The 22492-nt window shown below is 35.5% G+C and overlaps 1 protein-coding gene across 1 annotated transcript in view; it reads left to right on the top strand.

Moving 5' to 3' along the window:
- COL21A1 (collagen type XXI alpha 1 chain) overlaps nucleotides 1-22492 on the top strand; it is an 88752-nt gene that overhangs the window by 30340 nt on the left and 35920 nt on the right. The window contains exons 5-16 of the mRNA XM_056488623.1: nucleotides 112-328; nucleotides 1650-1823; nucleotides 2778-2855; nucleotides 5167-5175; nucleotides 6621-6704; nucleotides 8765-8827; nucleotides 16370-16423; nucleotides 17360-17413; nucleotides 19477-19530; nucleotides 20351-20404; nucleotides 22097-22150; nucleotides 22229-22282. Coding sequence (XP_056344598.1) covers nucleotides 112-328; nucleotides 1650-1823; nucleotides 2778-2855; nucleotides 5167-5175; nucleotides 6621-6704; nucleotides 8765-8827; nucleotides 16370-16423; nucleotides 17360-17413; nucleotides 19477-19530; nucleotides 20351-20404; nucleotides 22097-22150; nucleotides 22229-22282 — 949 coding nt within the window. The remainder of the gene's footprint in view (nucleotides 1-111; nucleotides 329-1649; nucleotides 1824-2777; nucleotides 2856-5166; nucleotides 5176-6620; nucleotides 6705-8764; nucleotides 8828-16369; nucleotides 16424-17359; nucleotides 17414-19476; nucleotides 19531-20350; nucleotides 20405-22096; nucleotides 22151-22228; nucleotides 22283-22492) is intronic.

Below are 22492 nucleotides of genomic sequence, written 5' to 3'. Positions count from 1 at the left end.
TGTTGTTTCTTTAAGCAAGAAGGACTTATTTTAAGATTTATATGAATATATGAATATATATGAATGTTCAATTATTGTCCTGGTTTTTTTCCACCCTTCCCCCTTATTTAGGAATGTGTTTCCAGAAGGTCTCCCTCCATCCTATGTGTTTGTTTCCACTCAAAGATTTAAAGTAAAAAAGACATGGGATTTGTGGAGAATCCTGAGTCTAGATAAGAGACCACAGATAGCAGTCACTGTTAATGGAGAAGAGAAAACATTATCATTCACTACAACAAGTTTAATAAATGGCACACAAGTTATTAAGTTTGCTGCACCTCATGTAAAGGTAAGTAGAATGTCACTCTCATGCTGGAATACTTCTTTTAGTACACATTACTCCACTATTCCCCTCTTGGAGCAAACCAGTTTTATTGTTTTCTAGTACAATCTGAAGGTTGTGTTCCAGTCTTTCTTCAGTAATTTCTAGTGAAGTATTCCACTCTGGTAGAAAAGAGTCTCAGCTGCAGATGAGACAGAGGAATGAGATTGAATGACCTTATTTTTGCATTTATAGCAGGAATATGTGCAGCCCAGAGATTGCCCTTCCTGCCACAGGGAGTATTATTTAAGTGAACAGGGAGGGCTAATTCAGCAGACAAAAACAGGGAAGGATTTGCTGCTGGAGCACTTCATGGCCAAGTGGGTTCAACTTTTCTGGGAACCAGAGGCCTGCATTTAAATCTCTGCTCCAAATCAGGCTGAAGGAATTTTAGATATAAGTCCTCAGTGAAGGAAGGACTCTATTCAAGGAATAGGTCTTAACTACTAAGCTTTTTCTAGGGAGAGGTATTTTATTCTTCTACTGAATGGAGAATTTTTGGTTTTTCTTTCCAAAATTTTTCTATCTTTTAATTGTCATTAGAAGCAAAGTATTTTTTTATTTTTTTAAGAAATGTTAAACTTGATTTTCTGGAAATTGTTAGGAAATTCAGTTTCAAGTCAGTAATCAGTTTGTATTTATCTATTTATTGGAGCTGCACAGACAAATCAGTCTTATTTATGCAGTCCTAAGTATCCATGAACTTCACCATGAAAACACGACTTTCATGGGCTTTTTTTTGTTTGTTTTGGTTTGGTTTTTGTTTCTCCATGCTTGCCTTGCTATTTTGGAGAACAATTATTTCATGGCTTTTTTAGACCTCTTTGTCTCTAAACACAATATAAGTATCAATACACTCTTAATGAACATTTTTCTTAAATAAACCTTTATGATTATTTATCACTTATCAATTTATCACAAGTACCAATTTTTTTCCACCACAATTGATGATCTGAAGTGTATGAGAGATTATACCACTGTTGATAAATAGGCTTCTGGCTACAGGTTTGAGCATGTTCAAGGTCATAGAATTAAAAAAAAAATCAGTGTGAGTTATAAAATAATTCTGCAATAGGGATTAATTATTACCAATTGTCGTATTTTAAATTAAAATATTATTTGGCAATACTTTATTTGCCTCTATAGTTTAGAATTATTTGTGTGTACAACCTGCAGCCTTGATCATCTCCACCATTAACAGCAGTTTGATTGTTAAAGTACAGTTTTCTCATTACTTAAATTGAAGGCATTTTGTGTTAAACAATGCTGTTTTCTTTGTTTTTCTTAGACATTGTTTGATGAAGGCTGGCATCAAATTCGTCTCTTAGTAACAGAAGACTTTGTAACTTTGTATATAGATGGCCAAGAAATTGAAACAAAGCCATTAAATCCTGTTTTAGGTATTTACATCAGTGGTCTAACCCAAATAGGAAAGTATTCTGGAAAGGAAGAAACAGTACAGGTAGGCACACGATAAAACTACAATAATTCAGTAATTCTGTTGTAGGTTAATATTGCATTGGTGGCTTCTGTTTTCTTGGGCTTCCTTTTCTAACTTAGAGGAGATTAAAATTTAGAATACAAAATTGAAATACTTAAGGGAGAATAAAAATGGTCAGGAGGACTTAACACAAGTGATGTATTCTGTATCATGGATGCTTAACTGGTCTCACTTATTCCAAGGACAAAATTGATGCAGCATGGTTGCCTGAATTTGTGAAAGACTGTCTCAAAGTAGGGAATTTTTTCTGCTTGGCATTTGCATATGATGTCCTCCCATCAGTGCATGGCTGATGCTGGTAAAAGAGGAAAATTTTGGTCAAGTTTCTTTCTCCTTGCTTTGCAGACATGATCATTTATGCTAGAAAAACTGACAGTGTTTTGATTTTGTTTTGGAATGTAGCAATGGAAAAAACTTCTGTTTACCTGATGGCAATGTTTTTATTCAATGCTTTTTAAAGATTTATATTGTATACTAAACACTAAGCATTAGGGATGCCTCACCTCAGATGCTTCACCAGAATTTACTAATCCTACATCTAATATGAGCAGGTCTGTGTAGAAGCATCTTCCCAGGTCTGTTAAGGTAAAGAGAAAGAGATTGGGCTTGCCTGTGCTATTAACTTGTTTCCCCAGTGATATTGGCAGCCAGTGTAGTTTGTGCTGCATGTGTTTGGATTAATTCTCAGGGAATATGGATGGTAATTTCAGGGTTTTTTTGTTTGTTTGTTTTTGTTTTTGTTTTTTTTTTTAATTCTTGGATTTATTATTTTTATTTAAATAATTCTGTTATAGTACATTTAATTGGTTGCACATATTAATAATTGTGAGTAGCCTAAAAATATTTCTGTATATTTAATTGATTTTTAACTGTAGTGAATGCACCTCTAAGAGTCTTTTATGTCTTGAATTACAGTTTGATATACAAAAACTGCGAATTTACTGTGACCCAGAGCAAAATAATCGAGAAACAGTCTGTGAGATCCCAGGATTTGTGAGTATGATAGATGAACTTTTGAGGTCTACTTGGCAGTTTTAAAAAAATCACTGTTTAAAGCTGTCTTAATAAAGTTTTAAAATAAATTATACTACTTTGATTGAGCTAGTGCGCACACATGCTTGTTACCTGTGCAATATCAAGTGACACGGAGCTTGTCTGTTTTCAGCCTTATTTTCTCACAAAGGTTTTTTACAAGTTGTTTCAGTTTAGGTATTTCATAGTGTAAATTTGATATATATGAGTATAGAAGAATGTCAGAATCCTCTCTTAAAATTTCAATTTAAGCATTATAGAATAATAAAACTTTTAGGCTTTTTCAGTATAAAATTCTCTAAATATGACTTTTGAAATTTTCTGACAATTACTTATCTGATAGCAGGATACTCCTTGCTACTTGTCAGGTCATTTAATCTGTGAAATTTTGGTACATAACCAGCAGACCTGTATTTCTAAATCACCTTCTCCCATTAGAAATATCCATGCTGAGGTCTGTGATAAATATCCCATTATCTGAAATGTCTCCATGATTTCAAGAAGCACATTAAGTACAAGACAGAAATAAAATCAAGACTTTATGGTTCATGTACACAATTAACAAGTTTATGGGGACCCCTTGGCCCTCTTAGACCTCTTGCAGTTAATTATGCGTTGAAATGTAAAACATGTACAAACAGATTTGGAAGCCAGTCATGACTGACAGAACAGGATCTAAGCATTCAGTTCCCATCTCAAAGCATAAGCAAGAGGTTGATTTAAACATAGAGATTCAAATACTCTTTGTTTGGTGGTTAAAACAAACTGAGCTAAAGATTATCAGCTGCCAGTGTCTTACTGAGTAGACACACACTCCTCATGTTGTGATTTGATTTAGTAAATGATTTTGCTGGTTTGACAATAGAACCATTGAATATCCAGCATTCAGATTTTCTTTTTTGTCAGACTGGCATGTATTGCCAACTAGTCTGTTTTTCTTCTTTTTCTTTTGGGCCAGTGTGTCTACTGCATCCTTATCAGGGCTTTTTCAACTTTCAATCAAGCAGCAAGTAGGTGTATGGATTATTAGCTGTTCTGAGCTCTGACTCTGTGTGTGTCAAGAGCTAGCGGGTGCAGGAACACTTTTGTAAAATTAGCTTTAAATCTTGAAGAAAATAGAATATATGACTATTTAACTGCACCACTTATCTTTTTGCTCTTTACAAATTAAAAGTAGGATATTAAAAGTAATCAAATGAAAAATATTTTGCAATAAGAAAGAAAGCACTAAAAAGTCTTTCGTATCTTATGTTCTCTGCATATTATTAAGGAGCTGGAGCCAAAAGATTGCTTTTTGCCATTTTAGTTTCACTGTCTGTTTTTTAAAACTAAATTTGGACTTTGCCCATGAAATTCTGGACTCCTTCAGAAAATAAAAATGTTGGATGGTCTTCAAGGAGGAATATGTGGTTTGTGGTTGTATTCTGTCAGTGTTGTGTCACAGTTCCTGAAATAAGCAGAGGCTTTATGTACTAATTACAGCCCAAATTAATCTCCTTTCCCAGAGGTACCTAGCTGCATAGTAATTTTAGGCTCCTTCTATGATCCGTGGAAAATGAAAACTTTCTCTAGGGTTTAATTAAGCTGAAAATTGAATACAGAGGAGGCTCTCTGTCCACAGAGTGTGTATGAAATCTGCAGTGACTGTGTGCAGTAGAATACTCCTGTGGACAGTGAAGCTCATAGTGGCTACTAAACTATTAAGACAAACAATTTCATGGTTGCTCTGCTCAAGTATTAGGAGTTGGATTGTTCTATGGTATTGCAGATCCTGGAACAAAAATCAAGTGATAGCAGATTCTAATGCAGTCACAGGAAAGTGAGAAAAAGCCAGACTTGCCTCTGTGCTGCTCTGTGTTTTCCCAGATGCTGCATTCAGGCAGAGAGCAGAGATTTCAGAAATATTTTGGTACATTCTCTGACATGAATGAACAAGCAGAGAGTATTTTTGATGAGAAGTTACTTCTGGTAAAAGGTTTGACTCAAATCTAAACATTTAGTGCGTAAATACTGACATGGTTTAGTATTATATCTGTCATTATCTTTTAAAAATTGCTACAGATAACTCCCATTGACAGATCCTTAAACACAGTTAACTAAATTAATTTCATAGGTATTAATAGCAGCTGCACATAAGTCTCAGAAAGTCTAAAATTTGAATCATAATTTCTTGAATGTTACAGCTCAGAAGTTTTGATAGTGTTTCCAAATGAATGGATTTTCTTTTTGCAAATATTGCTGTACTCTTAAACTGTGTTTCTTCTTGTTTCAGAATGGAGAGGTAGGCTTGATCCTAAACTACTCAAACTCAGTTTAAGGTAGTATTTGACTTTTTATAAGCTTCTTAATATTTTAGGTAATATACACTTCATTTTCAAAAGGGACAGAGATTTGCTAAGCTTAAGAGTGCTGGACTTCCCTTGCTTGAACTCTAGTCAGTAGACAAATTAAAAATAATTTTTTATGAAAAAACACATGTTTATTAGAATAAATGGCCTGATGTTTTCCCCCAGTTCAATTCAGTTGCTGCTATTTTCAGGGGATGGGGGGTATGCATAGTCAGGTACCTGTCACCTGCATTGTGCTATTGGGAGCTCCCTGAACAGGAGCTTATCTGAAGACATAGTATGACAACTTCCCTAACCTTGCTGTAATTCCCAACTTGTACCATTGCAAAGGAAACATGGGTTTGGTTTTGATCCATCATTTCACCCTGAGAAAGAATTCCGTTCAAGAAACATCTTAAAAAGTGTTGTTGTTCTAGAAAATATGAGTAAAATATATGGAAAGTTTTAGATAATAAATACAAAATCTTCCTTTTTCAGCTTGGATTCTTAGATTTTTGCCTTTCCATAGGTTTAAGAACTTGTTGGGTTAGGGTGGACGAGTGAAAAAGAATTTACTGAATGTAATGTCAATATAAAGATTTAGTACAGATGTACCAGTAACAGATTTGATTTAGTAGCTCTCCCCTTGCCTGCCTAAGTAAAGCACTGAGATTTCATGTGAGGCTTGATGGTGAGAGGTAAATATCACAAAAAAAAGAAATTCTAGCGGGTTATGTTATCTGCCAAGGTTTAGTGTTTAGTGCTGCAAGAATCATGGTTTGGAGGAGGTCACCTAATGGTCTTTGTAGGATGGACACCCTTGGGACCAGGACTAGTGACCTCTAGGAGTCAGTGGTAGCAGCTGTGTCCTGCCTCCCCTCAAGTAGCTTCATAGTTGGAACACATGCCTAGGAGGTAGGAGAATTGGGGTTTGTCTTCTTTTCAGGCTTGCTGCACAATAGCATGCCAATGGTTGGGATTATTATGCTATACATATTTTGTATTACATCATTTTACACATTTTTAATTAAATTGTTGTATTTGAGAATTGATCACACTTTAAAGTATGAATATAGATAGCTAGGAGAAGCATTTTTCATGTTGCAAGATTTAAAATCATCAAACTATATGGCAAAATATTTGTGAGCAAGCAAAGTAACAGGTATCAGCCCAATATTCGTACTTATTTTTTTTCTTTTTATTCTGAATAAAATGATTTTGTGCATGGAAGTTATTTGGAGGGCAATATTCAGATAAGAAGAAGTTCCAGCTGAATAAGGGAGTGAATGTCAAGATGTAAGTGAAAGGCAGCCTGAGGAAAGTCAGCTTCACATAGTATTCCAATGTGTTTGTTGGCTGCCTTTTGCTATGTGCTGATGGCTGTTTCCACTCTTGCTAGTGCATGAATGGTCCCAGTGATGTAGGCTCAACACCTGCCCCCTGCATATGCCCACCAGGAAAGCAAGGACCTCCAGGCCCCAAAGTAAGTCTCTGTCCTGTCTTGTTGAGAGTATATGACCTGTGTTTGCCTGCTACTCTTCAGCAAGTGATGTTACACAGTTAATTGTTTGAGGATGAAATTATTTTCTAACAAAAGTCTTTTAATGGAGGAGGGTTACTTCCTTCTTTGTAAAAGAATGAGCTAGATGCTTACTGGAAGAGTTGCACATTAGCTGTGCTTATGACCTTTCTGTGTTGATGAAGAACTAAATGAGACCTAGACTTGAGTTGCAGAAGTCTTACATGGCAAACTCAGATCCCCAGTATTTGCTTTAGTACCTTTCTCAATAACTGTGCTAAGCAGTGTTTACAGAATTATTTATAAGAGCAGACAAGAAAACCCCAAATCACTTGTCTTCCATTAAGAAAATGAATAAAAACCTTCTCTGCTGTCATCATAAAAGAGGTTACAGTATGCTGTAGCTACCTCAAATCAAGGGGCTTTTTGATACAGTGGAAAATGTTTTTGATCAGGGAATTGAAATCTGCAACATAGAGATCATTATTATTGTTTCATGTAATAGAATTTCTGTGGTCTACTTTGTTTTTATTCTATTTTTACCATATTAGAGAAAAAAAGGAGGGAGAATGAAGTTAAAAGAATTGAAAACCACTTCCTGTAAAGTATGAAGGAATATGAAAATTCAGGACTCAGATACCTACACCTGTTGCCTTACATGCAATTTTTCAACTACAATGCACTGTAGTATTTGTTTGGGGATAGTTGAATAATACAGGTGCCAAGATTGTGCCTAACAAAAGGCTGCAGAAAGTGAAGAAGCCAATTAATGGTTGAGTAGTTTATCTCAGTATAGTATTTATTAACTTTTGAGTACTGAACTCTAGAACCATATGAATTAAACCTAATTTTTGTGTTTGTGATATTAATGAAGCACAATAAATTGAATTAAATCAAAGCAATTTCACAATACAAGTAGCTGATATTTTAAGTTTTTCAAGTTAAAATTTTCCCTGTTAAATGGTATATTTGAAATCAAATTTATTTTTGCTCAAATCCCAAACCTGGATTTTTTTATTTGGACAACAATCTTCTGGGTAACTTATTGTTAATTCAGCAAATGATAACTGTTGTGCTTTTCAAAAAAGACATTATTCCATATTCTCTTCCCCGTAGTTCAGCACTACACTTCTGTGGTTTATATGTGAAATTACCTTTTTTCACACTCACATTGAAAGCTAGTTTCCTGTTTCCTTCCTCATGTCCTCCCTATTTATAACAATTCTGTAGCTGTAACTGACCCACAGGTCTGTTGATGGTTCATGCTGAAGAAATAAGTACCCACTTAACACCCCTGCAGAAGTAAAGTGGTTTAGAGATCAAGTCTTATTGGATTTTGCTGAGTTCAGATCAAACCTGTTAGTAAAATAAACAGAGAAAGTCAATACTTTTGGGGGATATATATTGAGTAGGATGTCAAGTTCCTGCTTTCTCACCATAAACATGAAGTCTTGGCAAGAAACCTTTCTTTTACTTTAATCTGATTGTAACAGTGATTATCAAAATAATTGCAAGGGAGGAAATCTGAAAAATATCTTTTTCGACAGCAATTCATGTGTGGAGAGTACTTAATTATTTTGCAGGTTTTAGTTTTGGCTCTTGCCTTTTTAGTGCTTTTATGTTAAGAATTAGGCTTAGCTAAAGCAAGTGAGAGATTTCTTCAGAAAATAACTACTTCATTAATAAAGTTTTATAAAAGATTGTTTAATGTATTTGATAGAAAGTGTTTCTATTTCTGTTCATTAAAATGCTAAAAGACTAGAAAGCTTTTAAGTTGGTGGGGCAAATTTGTGCTGTAACCAAGTACTGCACAAAAAGTTGGGGAGAAATTGGTGAGAATTTTGCCCCCTAAAATCAGTTCTTTTTCACTGCAGGAATTGCTCCTCAATAGTAGGTCTCTGGACTTGTTGAGACTGTTTTGTGAAATGTGTTAGGATTAAGGTTGCTTTGTGCTAATTTTAAAATACTCTTACAGTTTTAAGATGCTTATATGTTTTGCATGTTCACATGTTGCTTCTCCATAGGGTGACGCTGGGCAGCCTGGGAATCATGGCTATCCTGGTCTGCCTGGTCCAGATGGTAAGCCTGTGAGTACTAAAACCTTAGTCATCTATTGTAAATGTAAAACTAACAGGAGAAAACTCTGGAACCAGATTAATGGAACTCTGATACCAGATTGCTGAAATTTAGATTGTTTTGTCTCCATTCTTTGAAACTGTGAATGTCTTTTTAAGCACTATCTGCATGTAACTATTGTATGAGTATGTGAATCATATTCTTTTTGTTTCAAGGTAAAATACTGTAAATGTTAGATTTGGGTACTGTTGTAAAGCAGAGAACAGGCTATAAGTGCTCCTGTTGGTCTTTGCATTACTTTGCAGCAGTTATGTTACCAACTTCAGTCTTTACTCCTTATGAATATGTTCACTAGAAAGCCCTTTGGGTCACCTGAAATCCAATCTATTTTGTTTTAGGGCTTGATCCTTGGTCCATATAATTTCTTGTAGGCTACCTCAAGAAGTCCGTGAAAATAGATATGCATGTAAATTTTTAAAAAATTAGATATTTTTTGGTACCAGACTGGTTCATTTGACTGTGGTAATTCCATTTGTCAACAGATTTAGTTTAACAGGGAGAAAATAGATGCTGAAAACAAAAAATGTAATCATTTCTAAAAATTGAAAATTTACCTGTTTTAAAATATGGGACTTGTTATATTTAAAGCGGAGCACGGTAACCCTGATGGTCCAGGTGAGCAGTGCATACATCAATTTGTCATCAGTCCCACAAGCAAATTCCTCATTTTCCCTGTGATATAAACTGTTTTTATACTTTTGCTCTTAAGCAGCTTTTGATAGCAATTAAATACAGGGTTTTTTTGAACCAGGGTTAGAGAAGACAGTCTGAATTGAAACTATCAGTGCTTTAAAATATTGCATTTTGATTTTAGACAATCCTGAAAATACAGATTTTAAAGTATTCTAAGATGGGGAAGTGTATTTAATCAGAATATATTTTCAGTTGATAATTGGTGGTGATTAAGCTTGTGGAAAGCAGTTTTGATCTCCTAGAAAAGACAGGTATACCTAACTGTCTGAACACTGACTTGCATGGGGAAAGGTGTCCATCACAGTCTGTCCGTGCTGATTTCTGGAAATAGATTGGCACTATTGATAAACATAGCAGAGGTGTATTTAATCCAGCTAAGTCTGGTATTTTGAAGAGTAAAGAGATACCATTTAAGCTTTAATGAAGGCAGAATGGACTGGATATTGACAGGGAAAATGTCAGTTTCTTTTCTCTCTTAACAAAGAGATTACGGCTTCATTTCTGAAGCATCTGGTCAGCTACAACAGGATTGTTTTAGAAACAATTTGTTATGACTCTTTCATATTTTAATGAAGAGGTTTCCACTTCAAGGTTATTTATCTTCCCATAAGCAGTGTAATCTGTAACAGCATGAATAATGAAGGAGAAATAAATTGATACTGTAGACCTACTGTAACTTTGTAATCTAGGAGTTATGGCTTATATTTTTCCTGTGAGTGAGTCATAATGTGCATAAATGGGCATTCTCTCAACATAAGAAAGATTAACCAGAGTATCTCAGAATGAGAATCAGAAAGCTCCACTACAGGAGAAATTGTATCACTTTGCTGAAGAACTATTATTTGAAGTGCTTGCAGCTAAATCCTATAGCTTATTAACTAAAGAATGCTTCTGAAATATCAGTTGTAGTTTTTGCACTTGTTCTTTGTAAGGACATAATTGCAAACCAGTTGGATCATCTGCACCTTTGGCCAGTACATTATTTTTCCTTACAGTAGATTCTTGGGTGCATTTCTGGCGACCTTTTAGCTGTGAATGGTGGGAGACCCTTTAGGTGCAGGAAAACAGATTCCTCTCTCTTGTCTTTTTCTTTCTGTTTTTCTTTTTTATTTGCTAATACAACCAGCACATTTTGTGCTGTGATTTTTTTTTTTGTTTGGGGAAATTTTGCTTCTCTGAATCTTTTTAATTTTATGTCCCAGGGAACTCTGAGAAACAAGCTTTTAATTCAGACAGCACCATAGGCTTACAGGTAGTTGTATGGTCAATCTTGTTTAATCAAATGGCTTTTGCATGAACAGCTTTTTCTGCAAAGCCAGTCTTTTCTGTTCCCAAACACATTTTTATGTTCTTCTCTAAAGTCTTTCCAGTTTGCCGATCTGTTATTAATTTTCTTGGAACAGTATAATTGGTCAACAAAATGTTTCTTCTTCTGAGAAAGGTTTTAGGTATGCATTTATATTACTGTATGAAACTGATTTTAGAGTAAAACATCTAATAAAATTCAGTTTGTTGTTTGTGGGCCGACTAGATTGTTCTAATAATTAGTGTTAATTTTACTTCAGAAAAATTGAAAACAATTCTTATTTAATATTTTCAGTCTTACCAGAACATAATTGTTCTACATGATGTTATCCAGTAAGATTGTTAACTCTAATTTGGGGAAGTGAACATAAACATGATTTATTTTCAGTAATTTCTTAAGTGTTATTTTTATTTGTTTAGATTATCTTTGTTCTTTTGCCTTTAATTGCCACCTCTCTTTATATTCTGATACATACAAAAAAGATCAATTAAAGGAACTCTAAAAAAGCCTGAAAGTGAGAAGCATATGTAATGAAAATACATTTTTTTCAATAAAAATATAATTTAGAACCTGAAATTATGAACTGTCTAATCAAGAGAAAAGCACTGATAAATAAGTGCAAGGATAAAATCAATATTTGAATCTCAAATTGAGCTCATTTTCATGAACATTATTAATCAGAAAGAAGCAGTTGGAGTGATTGCTGGCTCTGGAAGCACTCAGCAGCCTAATTGTGTGTTCACAAAGCCATTTTTTATTCCAAAGGATGCTTTGTGTGTGCTGGTGAAAAACTCAATTTAAGGGAAAAAATAAATTATCAGAAACTATGCAGTGATCACTTGTGGTTAATAGAGGTGAGAGGTTATTAGTCTGCTGACAGAAATTTTAAAAACCCACCCATTTGTCAATTTTGAACTATGAACCATGCAGCTGGAAAATCTGGATGATTTTAGAGTATTTCATCTAGTTTCACTCATGAAAATTTGGAACAATTTGCCTTGTCTTTACAAGACGTAGAAGAAAATAAAATAAGAAATGAGAAAAAATAAGCAGTTTACAAAAATAACTGGTGAGACTGACTTTACAGATACAAGTAGATAAGGAGTTCATAAGGTATCAAAAGCCTCACATAATAAGTAATTTCTGATCATTCCAATATATGTTTTAAAAGATTATAGAACATTATTACAGCTGTATTACCTAGAGTTTAATATTTAGTGATCAACTGAAGGCCAAATCTGTCATGATGTACTTACTGTAATAGCAATGATGAGCTATTTCAACATTAGTTTTGGAATAAAAATGTGTAATAGTTTCACATATACATAGAATCCTCCATGCTACTGGATGGCTTGCCTGGGATTTAAGTTGTTATAAACTTGCAGCCACATTTCTCAGAAAACTTTCATAGTCAAGGTTGATAATTCAGCTGTGAAATGCTGCTCTCAATTCCAGGAAAGTACATTTTCCTCAGTAATACTGTGGCCTTGTTATTGTTAGAGGAGCTATTTCTGCTCTGCTGTGATACAGTCATATGATGCCTTCCCTGAGACCTGCAAGTGTGGAATGGGAGCAGTGCCTGATGCTGACTTGTGCTGCAGAGACAGCTGTAGAGTTCACACAAAAGATCTCATCACTGCCTGCAGCAGCTGCCAAAGGCAGAGGATATGATAAGGATGAACATCTAAACAGTGAGCAGGAAGTTAGACTCCCTTGGTACATCATCCTATCTCCCAATAGCCTGAAGCCTGGGAACTTTTGAAGCTGGATTTACAACTTTTTATTTAATGATCTTGATGGATCTTTTTTCCTCTGTGGTGTTTGAGAACATTGTGTTTAGGTAAAATACATAGCTAAGGGGCTCTGGGTTATGAAGGCCTTGGCAGATGGTGGAGTAGCTAATGGAGGAAAGTGCAATGAAATGCAGAAATAATAAACATGGATACATGTCTGCATAGTTACAACAATTTCTATTCTTTAAGATGTAATGTGTTTTATGGAAAGAGTTTGAAGACTTGTCTTGTAATGCTTTAGATAGTTGTGCTTTGAAGATTTTCTCCAGGAAGCTACCACAAGAGGTCTGCAGGCCTTTCAGGGTGTTTTCCTAACACCAAACTACATTTTCCTTTTGCAGTTGAATTCCATTATACTTAGTTACAGCACCCTAAATAGTTTTTTTACTTAGTGTTCACAGTCCTTGAGTGTCTTTAGACCATTACTGTTGATCTCTGGTTTCTTCCCAGCCAAACTGACCTTGCTTACTTCTCCCTTTCTCTTTCCCAAGCTGTCTTGTGTTCATGCCTTTGTTGTTGATGTTGTTCATTTCTTCCAAAAGCTTTTCATTGTGTGAAAAGCATTGTGCTGTGCAGTTCTCTTTGCCTTATCCATACATCCACTATTTTTACTTTTATTTTATCCTTATCAGATGGGATATGCCTCCAAATACTGTCTGAACTTTTGTTCTTTAGGTGTGCAAATGCATTGAAGATACACTTCTGAGGTTTCCTCTGCTATTGCACCCAGAGTTCTTTGGAATTTAATATTCATCCTTCTTGATCAATTTTTTCCCATACAGACAAACTAAGTTTCTTTTTCCAGTAAGGATGGTGACAGTATTCCTGATTTTTTGTGGCTGTCATGTAAGTTCTTTGACCTAGGAAGTGTGTTCAGTCTTTTTCCTTAGAATTATATGCAAATTATTGCCATTTGATTTAAATTCCAAAGTTTTATTTTATCTGTGATTTTTTCAAGTACCCAGCAATCTGGCACGAAACTAATCTCAAAGTCCTGCTGTTTATCACTTTCCTTTTAAGGATTTTCAGGCACTAGAAAATGATCAGTACTGTTCTCACAACAGTAAACTGAGAGGTTAAATTTTGTTTAATCCTGATTTCAGATGAACTGATGTAAAATAATAAATGAGACTATAAAGTGCTGTGGAGTAGTGCTGACTGAAACATTGATGAAACATTATAGGTGTGATTGACTTTAAGACACATTCAGTATGTAAATGGGTACAGAGACACGGGGTGTCTAAATTCTTATAACAGTCAACAGGTATTTAACTAATATACCACAAAAGGTATGAGATTTTTATGCTGTAAGGTATTTTGTCTTGCTCACAGTACAAGACAATGCCTCCCAAATATTTTGTGCCACTCTCTTCTAGCACTATCTTAGGAGTCTCAAATGGTAGGAGCTGCCTGTATTTAGGCAATTGATTGAGTATCAAATTCAGAGTTAACTATAATATTTCTCAAGCTGTTTGTGTGTCTTTTGAAAAGTTTATGAGAGAAGACCAAGCTCAGATAAAAAAAATACTATTTTTGTGGCAAATTTAATGTATTTACCCTATTTGAAAGAGAACCTTCATTCCTGAACTCATCAATTGAAAAGGGAATTTTCACTTCTGTCCCTTTTACATAAAATGGCAACTATGGCACTGCTGTTCTTGCAGATATGTATGCATGTCACACAGGTACTCCTACTGAGGGCTTTGTGATTAGGAAAAGAGGATTTGAGCTGACTTTAGTGCAATAAATCTGTAGGCATTAGCATGTAGATTGATGAACCATACTGCAAAAGGAGTAGTGATACAAATATATACTCTTTTTTTATGAAGTCTGGTTTGTTTTTTTTTCTTTTGTTTTATAGAAGGTGTTTTTTAACTTGCCCAAACAACATTATTTGTACCAGATAATGATTTGAATTTTTGTGAAAGAATACGTTGACAGTGTGTTTGATTTGTATTGAAATTACATTACAATATTTAGCCCTGAGCTAAATGTGCAGTTTTGTAAGCTGTCCTCCATTCATCTCTTGATTTTGAAATTCAGTTCAGCCAGGAAATTATCCTCTTCTGCTTCTTCCCCTGCTCAGTTAGAGGAAGAAGGGAAATTGCATTGCAGAGATCTAAATTATGAAATAAAGTTTTATTTGTGTAGAATTATATCCTACAGAAAGTCATAGGATTTTTTTAGAAGAAAAAGATGGATAAACTTTTAGCGGCATATTTTGATTTAGTGAATTGTTTCAGCTACCCAGGAGGCCTATAAGCACTCTGGGGATACTATATCATTTACAGTTAAAGCTGATTTTGCTTGAACTGCCTTGAGCACTAGAAGTAAAATGTTTGATAAAGGATCCATGTATGACAGAGACCTAGAATTCTGTTTACTTCTGTGTTAAACATTACCAGCTGGCTCATCGGGCAACTGCTCAAATGTCTTTTGGGAAGAGGGCACAGCAAGGACTCTCTTGTATCTAACCCAACAAATAATTTTGCTCAATTTATTATTCCTAGGAAGCTCTGACTGATTTAAAGAAGAAATCAGACAAACAAGTTGCTTCCCTTGTACTGAAAAGGTTCTATTAGTTCCTTTTTAGCAGTGTGGAAAACACCCCAGGAAATTTTTTGCCAAGGTTTTAAGCTTGAAACCCATTTGGATAGGATTATTATTTCTCTTAGTTCAAATCAAGATCAAATTCTAGGTATTTGAAGTTGAATAGCCTTTTTAATGGGATTTATCAAATTTAGTTTTGTCTGCCTGTTGAAATGTGTGAACCAAATAGCCTCAGAGTATTATAGAACAATTTCTCTTCTTGCTTTGTATGCTTTATTCAAAAAAGCCTCTTGGTAGCTCATTTTGTCCACTACAAGGACATTGTTTTTAAATGAGCTATGTAAAATTATTATTCAGTAACTTGTCTCTCTTAAAGGATTCTTTAAAGCCCTTGTTAATTTTGTGTGGAAACTGGCTCTCTTTGCTGTACTGATTGAATCCAATTTACCAAAACATAGACATATATTTTATTTTCTGTAAAGATTTTCTTGTTCTAACAATGTTGATTTCTAGCAAAGCATTCCTGGCATTCTCTTTTTAACTCATGAATTATTTAGTATTTATTTTTGTAGTCCCAGTCATTCAAATTATTTTTTTTATTTGTGTAGACTGTTATATACCTTCAAGTTCATAGCTAAGTGCTTAGTATCAAGAATGGAATTTTTGTTATGTAGGGATATTATAAAACTAGCTGCATAATGTATTAGAACATATCTTGTTTGTTAAAGCTGATTTCTGTAACTGGATAGAAGACTTTAAAAGTCTTGGCATGTTTCAGCTATTCTTCTTAAGAGAGAGAGAGAGAAAAAGTGCATCTACATATGTGGATTAATTTCTTTTTTCTCCAGTGGAAAATAAAACAATATGTTTATTATGCTTTTGTGTAACAATTCTAAAATAACTGGTTTTAGCTGAAGTCTGGAAGCTGAGAACTTCAGCTGCAGATATGAAAGCTTTTGAAAGCTGAAATACAAATCCCAAATGTATGATTGTGATAGCAGTTGCTAAAATCTGTGACCTGAAATTACAGGGTTGTGACAAAAGTTCTGTAGTAAGCAGGAGGATTGATTTTGGTTTTTTTTTTTTAAATAGGTGTTTGGAAATTTGTGTATGTTGCTTTAGAAAAGTCAAGTCTTGGTTCTTTTCCTTAGGGATACCAGGGATCTGCAGGAACTCCAGGTATCCCAGGAACTCCAGGGATTCAAGTAAGTTTCTATTTCATTCCTAGAATTTGAATATCTGAGACAAATCCTGCCAAGTGTCTCAATATCTCCTTTGTCATTGGGAGTTTAGGTATGGGGAATGAAGAGGGCTCAAGGGGAGTCATGACATCAGGGGCCATCCTTGGGTGAAGTGCTTTGAAATTCACATGGCTTTGGGGTTTGTAGGTAGGCTGACAATTTGACTGCAAATCTAAGCAGTGCTAGGTAAAGCTCTAGAAGCTGCAGCTTAGACATTTTTATCTCGGTTGAGAAGCCAAACAGTAGTTCCTTAAATTTTTCTGTAAATCACAAGCAGTAATCTGAATTTTTGTCATGGTGATGGATTGCCCACAATTTACACGTCCAAAACAAGTTTTCACATAAGGCCTAGATGGATGGAGGAGGATTCATTTTCTTTGTTGTATTAATTTAGTAGTCTTTACTGAGAGTGTTGTTGGAAATCTGTGCTGTATTTTACTTGTGTCATGATCCAGTCTGAATGATAGTCAAGGATTTACTCATATGTGGAATTAAATATCTGAGAGCCTGCTGGGGCCAAAAGCAAGCCTGCAAAATGGCATATGTGGAGGCTGTCTGATGGGTTCTTGAAGGGAGCATCTCTGGGCTCACATGACAGGTTGTGATTTTGATCAGGCTGGTATGGCTGTGGGACGTTCTTTTTTTTTTCCTGGAGTGGTCTTTGGTTAGAAGAAAAAATTGTCTCAGTGTTCCTCAGCCATGGATTATGATAGTGTGCCATGTTTGTGTGTGCTGGGTAGACATTACACTTAGTTCTGGTTTTGTGTCCAGTCACCAAAATGTTGGAATCAGGCAGCTGACACGTTGGACTCTGGCCCATGTTGTGTCACATTTCTGTGTCTAATTCTGTAACAGATTGTATTAGTGTTTGAGCTGGTGTTCATTTCTTTCTCAATCTAGGGACCTCGTGGCTTGCCAGGTGTCAAGGGAGAGCCAGGAAAAGATGGGGCAAAGGTAAAAGAACACAAACCAGAATAATAAAACAATCTTACAATTTTTGCTTGTACAGGTAATAGTATCATTATTTTCCCATGAGTGTTCTGTGAGAATCGTTTGATAAAAGGGTAATAAGGAAGAACTAAGAATCCTAAATTTAAATTCTGAATCTGGCCCTCTTTATTTAATAAAGTTTATATAGGCTTTAGCACTGCCAGTAACAACTTTATTTCACTGAATAACATATACTTAGGAAGTGTATCTAAGTATGGGTGCCTGGAAGCACAGTACAGACATCTGTCAGAATGGTTTCTTTTTAACTCTTTTCACCCTTTTTCTGTTTTGGTGAGTATCCAGATAACTTAGGTAGAAATTCCTGGATGGCACTTTTTATCAGAAAACACTGACTAATTGAACCCAAAACTTTTTAGCTGAGGTGTAGCCAGTAGCTTGGGGATAGAGACAGATGTGGGAGCTTATATGTAACTGTCTTTTGGTAATCAGGATAAACTTGACTCTGGATCTTCTGTATACACAGTGAATAAACTGCCCATTGGCTACAGCCTTCTCTCACATTTCTGCCCTTTGTTTAGAAAAGTTCTGAGCTGGTTGTGGAGACAATTATTTTGGTTTTGATTCATTAAAACTTCAAAGCCCTTTCAGTAAAACAAGCACTTATTTTCCCAACAGATCATAGAATTTCTTTCTAAAGTAGTCAATAAGCATGTAGTTAAATTTGTCACTGTTCAGAAGAATTCTCAGATTCATGGTTAGAACTGAAAAATTGCTTATGCATTCTGTGCTTTATTAATCTCAAACTAATTGATTTTAGAAGTTAATCTAATCAATCCGTCAGTGTTGGGCTGTGTGTAGAAATTAAGATGCTGCTGATGAAAAACTCAAATTGCCTCACACTGCTGGATTGTGACAGATAGAATATTTCCTATTGCTCAGTCTAGCCTTGTTAAAAATCTGCCAAGAAATAGGGCTTCCACCACTGTTTTAGCCAACATTTCCATTGTAAAATAGGTCTTGCCATTAGAATTTTTTTCCTGGAAGTTGTGCCCAAATTTTCATCTCTTTATTTCATCCCATTACTTGTAAAGTTTCTCTAGTAGCTAATTTAAAATTGTTTTCATTTCCAAATGTTTTAGCTTGTCCAATAATTGAACCACCACTTCTGAGTAGAAATCAAGACTTCACTCTTTTTCATTAAGAAGCAATGGATATATGAAGTGTTAAATGTATAACCCTTGCTGATTTTTGAACTCTGTATTTGTTTGTTGAGAGATACTGTGATAGTATTAACCCACAAGATGTCATTTCTGTGGTCATGTTCCTGCCTACTGCAAATATATGAGAGACCTTTCCAAATCTGCTTAGGCATGAATGGCTTTGATAAACAGCACTGAGACATGCTGTCGTGGTTTAACCCTTGTCTTAGAATTTGAAATATTATGTGAAATAACTTTCTAAGCATAGTTTACTATTCCTTCTGTGTGATTGGAATATATTAAAACAAATTGAATTATATTGTTCAATATGAAAGTCGGTATTAACAGAAAGAAAACATTCTGCTTGTTCAAAAATGATTTTGTGATTATCTGTTTTCTTTTGTGAAGTAGTCTACTGAACCAAGCAACTAGGACTTTAGATTTTATTGTTTCAAGTCAAGTAGTGAGAAGTTATAATTTATTATTTGTTGTTACTGCTCAAGGGAACTTGCAGACAAATTGTCAGTTAAATATCTTCAGTTATTTTTTAATACTTCACTCAGCCAGAGTTAGCTGGGAGGAAATTTCAAAAGGTCATAAATTGCTGCTGTTGAACCTCCATAAGACTTTTTAAAAGATTGCCATAAATTTAGTCTAAAATTTAGTGGTTAAGGTTTTTCTTTTATGCAATAAATTTTGTTTAAAGATAGAAAAAAGTCGTATCAGTCATCAGACCAATATTATGAAGTTGATACAGTGATATAAATGACATCTTTCCACTATTTGTTCATCTCGAGAATATGAATGGTGTTGTAGTATATTATCACTACTTTGATACAGGGATATAAAATATATTTGCTTTTTCAGGGTGACAGTGGACTACCTGGTTTTCCTGGATTGCATGGGATGCCAGCACCTAAGGTTGAAATTAAATATTTCTTGTTACAATATTCTGTGTTTCAGCTTATCCTGTAATTTAATTTAAAGGGTAAACAAGTCAATATGCAATACTATTTCAGAGCATTTGATGAATTGCTCAAAATGAATAGATATGAAGGTGATATTTAGGGAAGATACATGCCATAGGACTTCATTACATAGATATCAAACAATAGAAACCACCTGTTATTTAATTTCTGTTTTGCTTTATGGGGTTTTCTATTAATTTGAATTTTACTACTACGTAGAGGATTCTTCATCACAAATAAAAAGAATTTTAAAAATTAAAAAAAAATATATGATTTTATTGTCATTCTACTTGAGTTGACAGCATTTTGAAGAACAGTTCTGAACTATCACAGTGAGCTTAGTTCATGTGTGTGTTCTCAAAACCATTTCCCCCATATTTTTGCTCTTCTATGTCAGTACTCAACTGAATTAGTTTTTCCCAAACCGCATTTTTAATTCTTTAAATAAGGTCTTCAGAAAAGGCCAACCCTTTTCAAAGAGCTGAATTTTCACTTAGGTTCCTGCCTATATTGAAGCAGTGAGAATCACATAGTGCCTTCTATAGAAAGTAGAAGCCTTAAGCCTGTGAGCTGTGGATTGTCTCACCATCATGTTGGACATTCTGGCCTTCTCCTCTAGGAAAGCTGGCCAAATTCAGGATTTGCATTTAAGTCTTGGGCATATTTTTTCTATTACGTGGAGCTCTTTGTCTTCTTTGTGTCTGCTGTGCATGTATATGTTATGTATATACTTCTAATTAAAAAATTAACTTGCTCACATACGTTTTGTCTAGGGAGAAAGAGGTCCTAAAGGAGATCGAGGAGTGCCAGGAATATATGGAAAAAAGGCAAGTGACTTTAATAAGCATAAATTAAAGCAAAATTAGAGCTATTGGTGTCTGTGATGGTTTCACCTAGACCAGCTGCCTGGTGCAACCCCCCAGGCACCTCTCTCAATCTCTCTTCTCTTCAGCACAAGGGAGAAAATAAGATGGAAAAGCTTGATAGACCAGGTAAGAGAGATTGCCTGCCAGTTACTGTCACAGGCAAAACAGTGGCTACTCAGGGAAAATTAATTTAATTTATTGATAGCTAAAATAAGTTTGGATAGTGAGGGAAAAAAAAACCCAACCAAACAAACAACTAAACCCCCTTCTCATCCACCCTGCCTTTTCCCAGGCTCAGCTTCCCTCCTTCATGGGATAGGAAATGGAGAGCAAGGTAGGGTGGTCTTTAGTAGGACCCACAACTGGTCTCTGGGCTAGAGAGGGTTAATGAATGAGGTTTGTTTTGAGACGTATTCTCTAACCAAGGCTGTTGGCATGGAGACCAAGAAGAGAAGAAGGAGGTAAGTGAAAAAGAAAACCTGAGCTGGGAAAAGTTTTCTTAGGAATGTTTTGTGGAAAACAGAGGTGTAGATGGTTTTACACCAATGAATGTTGTGTTGGTCTGTTGTAATAAATGGAGTATTAGCCACACTCCTCCCCTGCTCCAGGCCCGGTCCTTCCCATGGGCTGTAGCCCTTCAGGACAAACCTGGCCTTGCACGGTTTCTCCATGGGCTGCACCTTGACTACCACAGCTCCACCATGGCCCCCTCCAAAGCCTACAGGGGAATCCTGCTCCAGCACCCTCTTCTTGGTGCCTGCAGAGCTGCCTCTTACCTCCCCTTCCCTGATTTTGTTGGTGTCACGTTTCTGTCCCTTAAACACATTCCCCACTCGCGGTTGGATCCGGCTGTGTCTGGCTGGGGCAGCCCCGGCCTCCCCTCACGGAGCTCTGCATTCCCCCTGGGAACCTGGGCATGGGAGCCCCAGACAACATAACCTGTGTTTTCATAATATGCAAATTCACAGGAAATGCAGTCCTTTATTTACAGCTCAGAAAAATGTTCACTGCTTTTACGGATGTACATTTACTGGTGTTGAACTCATGCTTTGCTTATTTGGATGTTTTGAGAACCTTTTCATTCTGTTCATGGATCAGTGTAATTCATTTTCACATTGCACAAAATGCATGTATTTTTTGTAAATATGTCTGTGGGGTAACCCACCATATATGGGACATATGTAATAGTTATATTGAAAAGAAGTCTGTGTTTTTTAATACAGATGTGCATACAACCAAACAAGAGAGAGGGAGAGGAGTTGAGCGAGGAGAGGAGCACATGAGTGAGGCTGATAGCGGATGGGAAGAGAGATGTTTTAATCTGTAATTAGATAAAACAGAGAGTATAGTTTGGCCATCCAGTGTTAACAGCTATATTTTCACCTGGCCTTATATTTTCTTCATGTGCTTAGACTCAATCTAGAGTTTTAAGCAGTTTGAAAGAGGATCTGTGTTAGCATTTCTGTAGTTTCAAGCATATTTTTCTTTATGTAATGCGGCTGTAGTTATTGACAACTGCCTGAATTAGGAAAGAAACAGATTTTCTGTACTTTTGCAAAATAAGAAATGACATATGTGAATTATTGGTTAAATATAATGAATTTGCACCATGAACATGAGCACTACTTACTTTCCACTTGCTGTTTTTCTCAGGGTTCAAAAGGAGAGAAGGGCGATACAGGGTTTCCAGGAATGCCTGGGCGATCTGTAAGTTTTCTTAAGACAATTTTTTTTTAGCTGTTGCTGGTTAATTTACCTGCTGATTACTGTTAAATGTTGCCACAGGGAGACCCTGGCAGAAATGGGAAAGATGGATTACCAGGCAGTCCTGGCTTCAAGGTATGTAGAAATGTATATTAATACCTTGATAAAAGTCTTCAGTAGTGTTGCTTGTGGTGCAAACATACCGAGTTTATTCTGTGGAATATTACTGGAAATCAAAATAGTGTTGTTACTAGGAGGTGTGGAAGTTTACTGCAGCAGTAAGCAGTTTTCATTGTTTTCAGTTGTTCTGGGAGCAGAGGCAAAGCTTCCATTAAGAGTGTATTA

Source organism: Oenanthe melanoleuca, chromosome 3, assembly GCF_029582105.1.
Source record: "Oenanthe melanoleuca isolate GR-GAL-2019-014 chromosome 3, OMel1.0, whole genome shotgun sequence".
NCBI classification, from domain to species: domain Eukaryota; kingdom Metazoa; phylum Chordata; class Aves; order Passeriformes; family Muscicapidae; genus Oenanthe; species Oenanthe melanoleuca.
The sequence above is the reverse complement of the archived record's forward strand: the minus strand, read 5'-3'. Positions and strand labels throughout refer to the sequence as shown.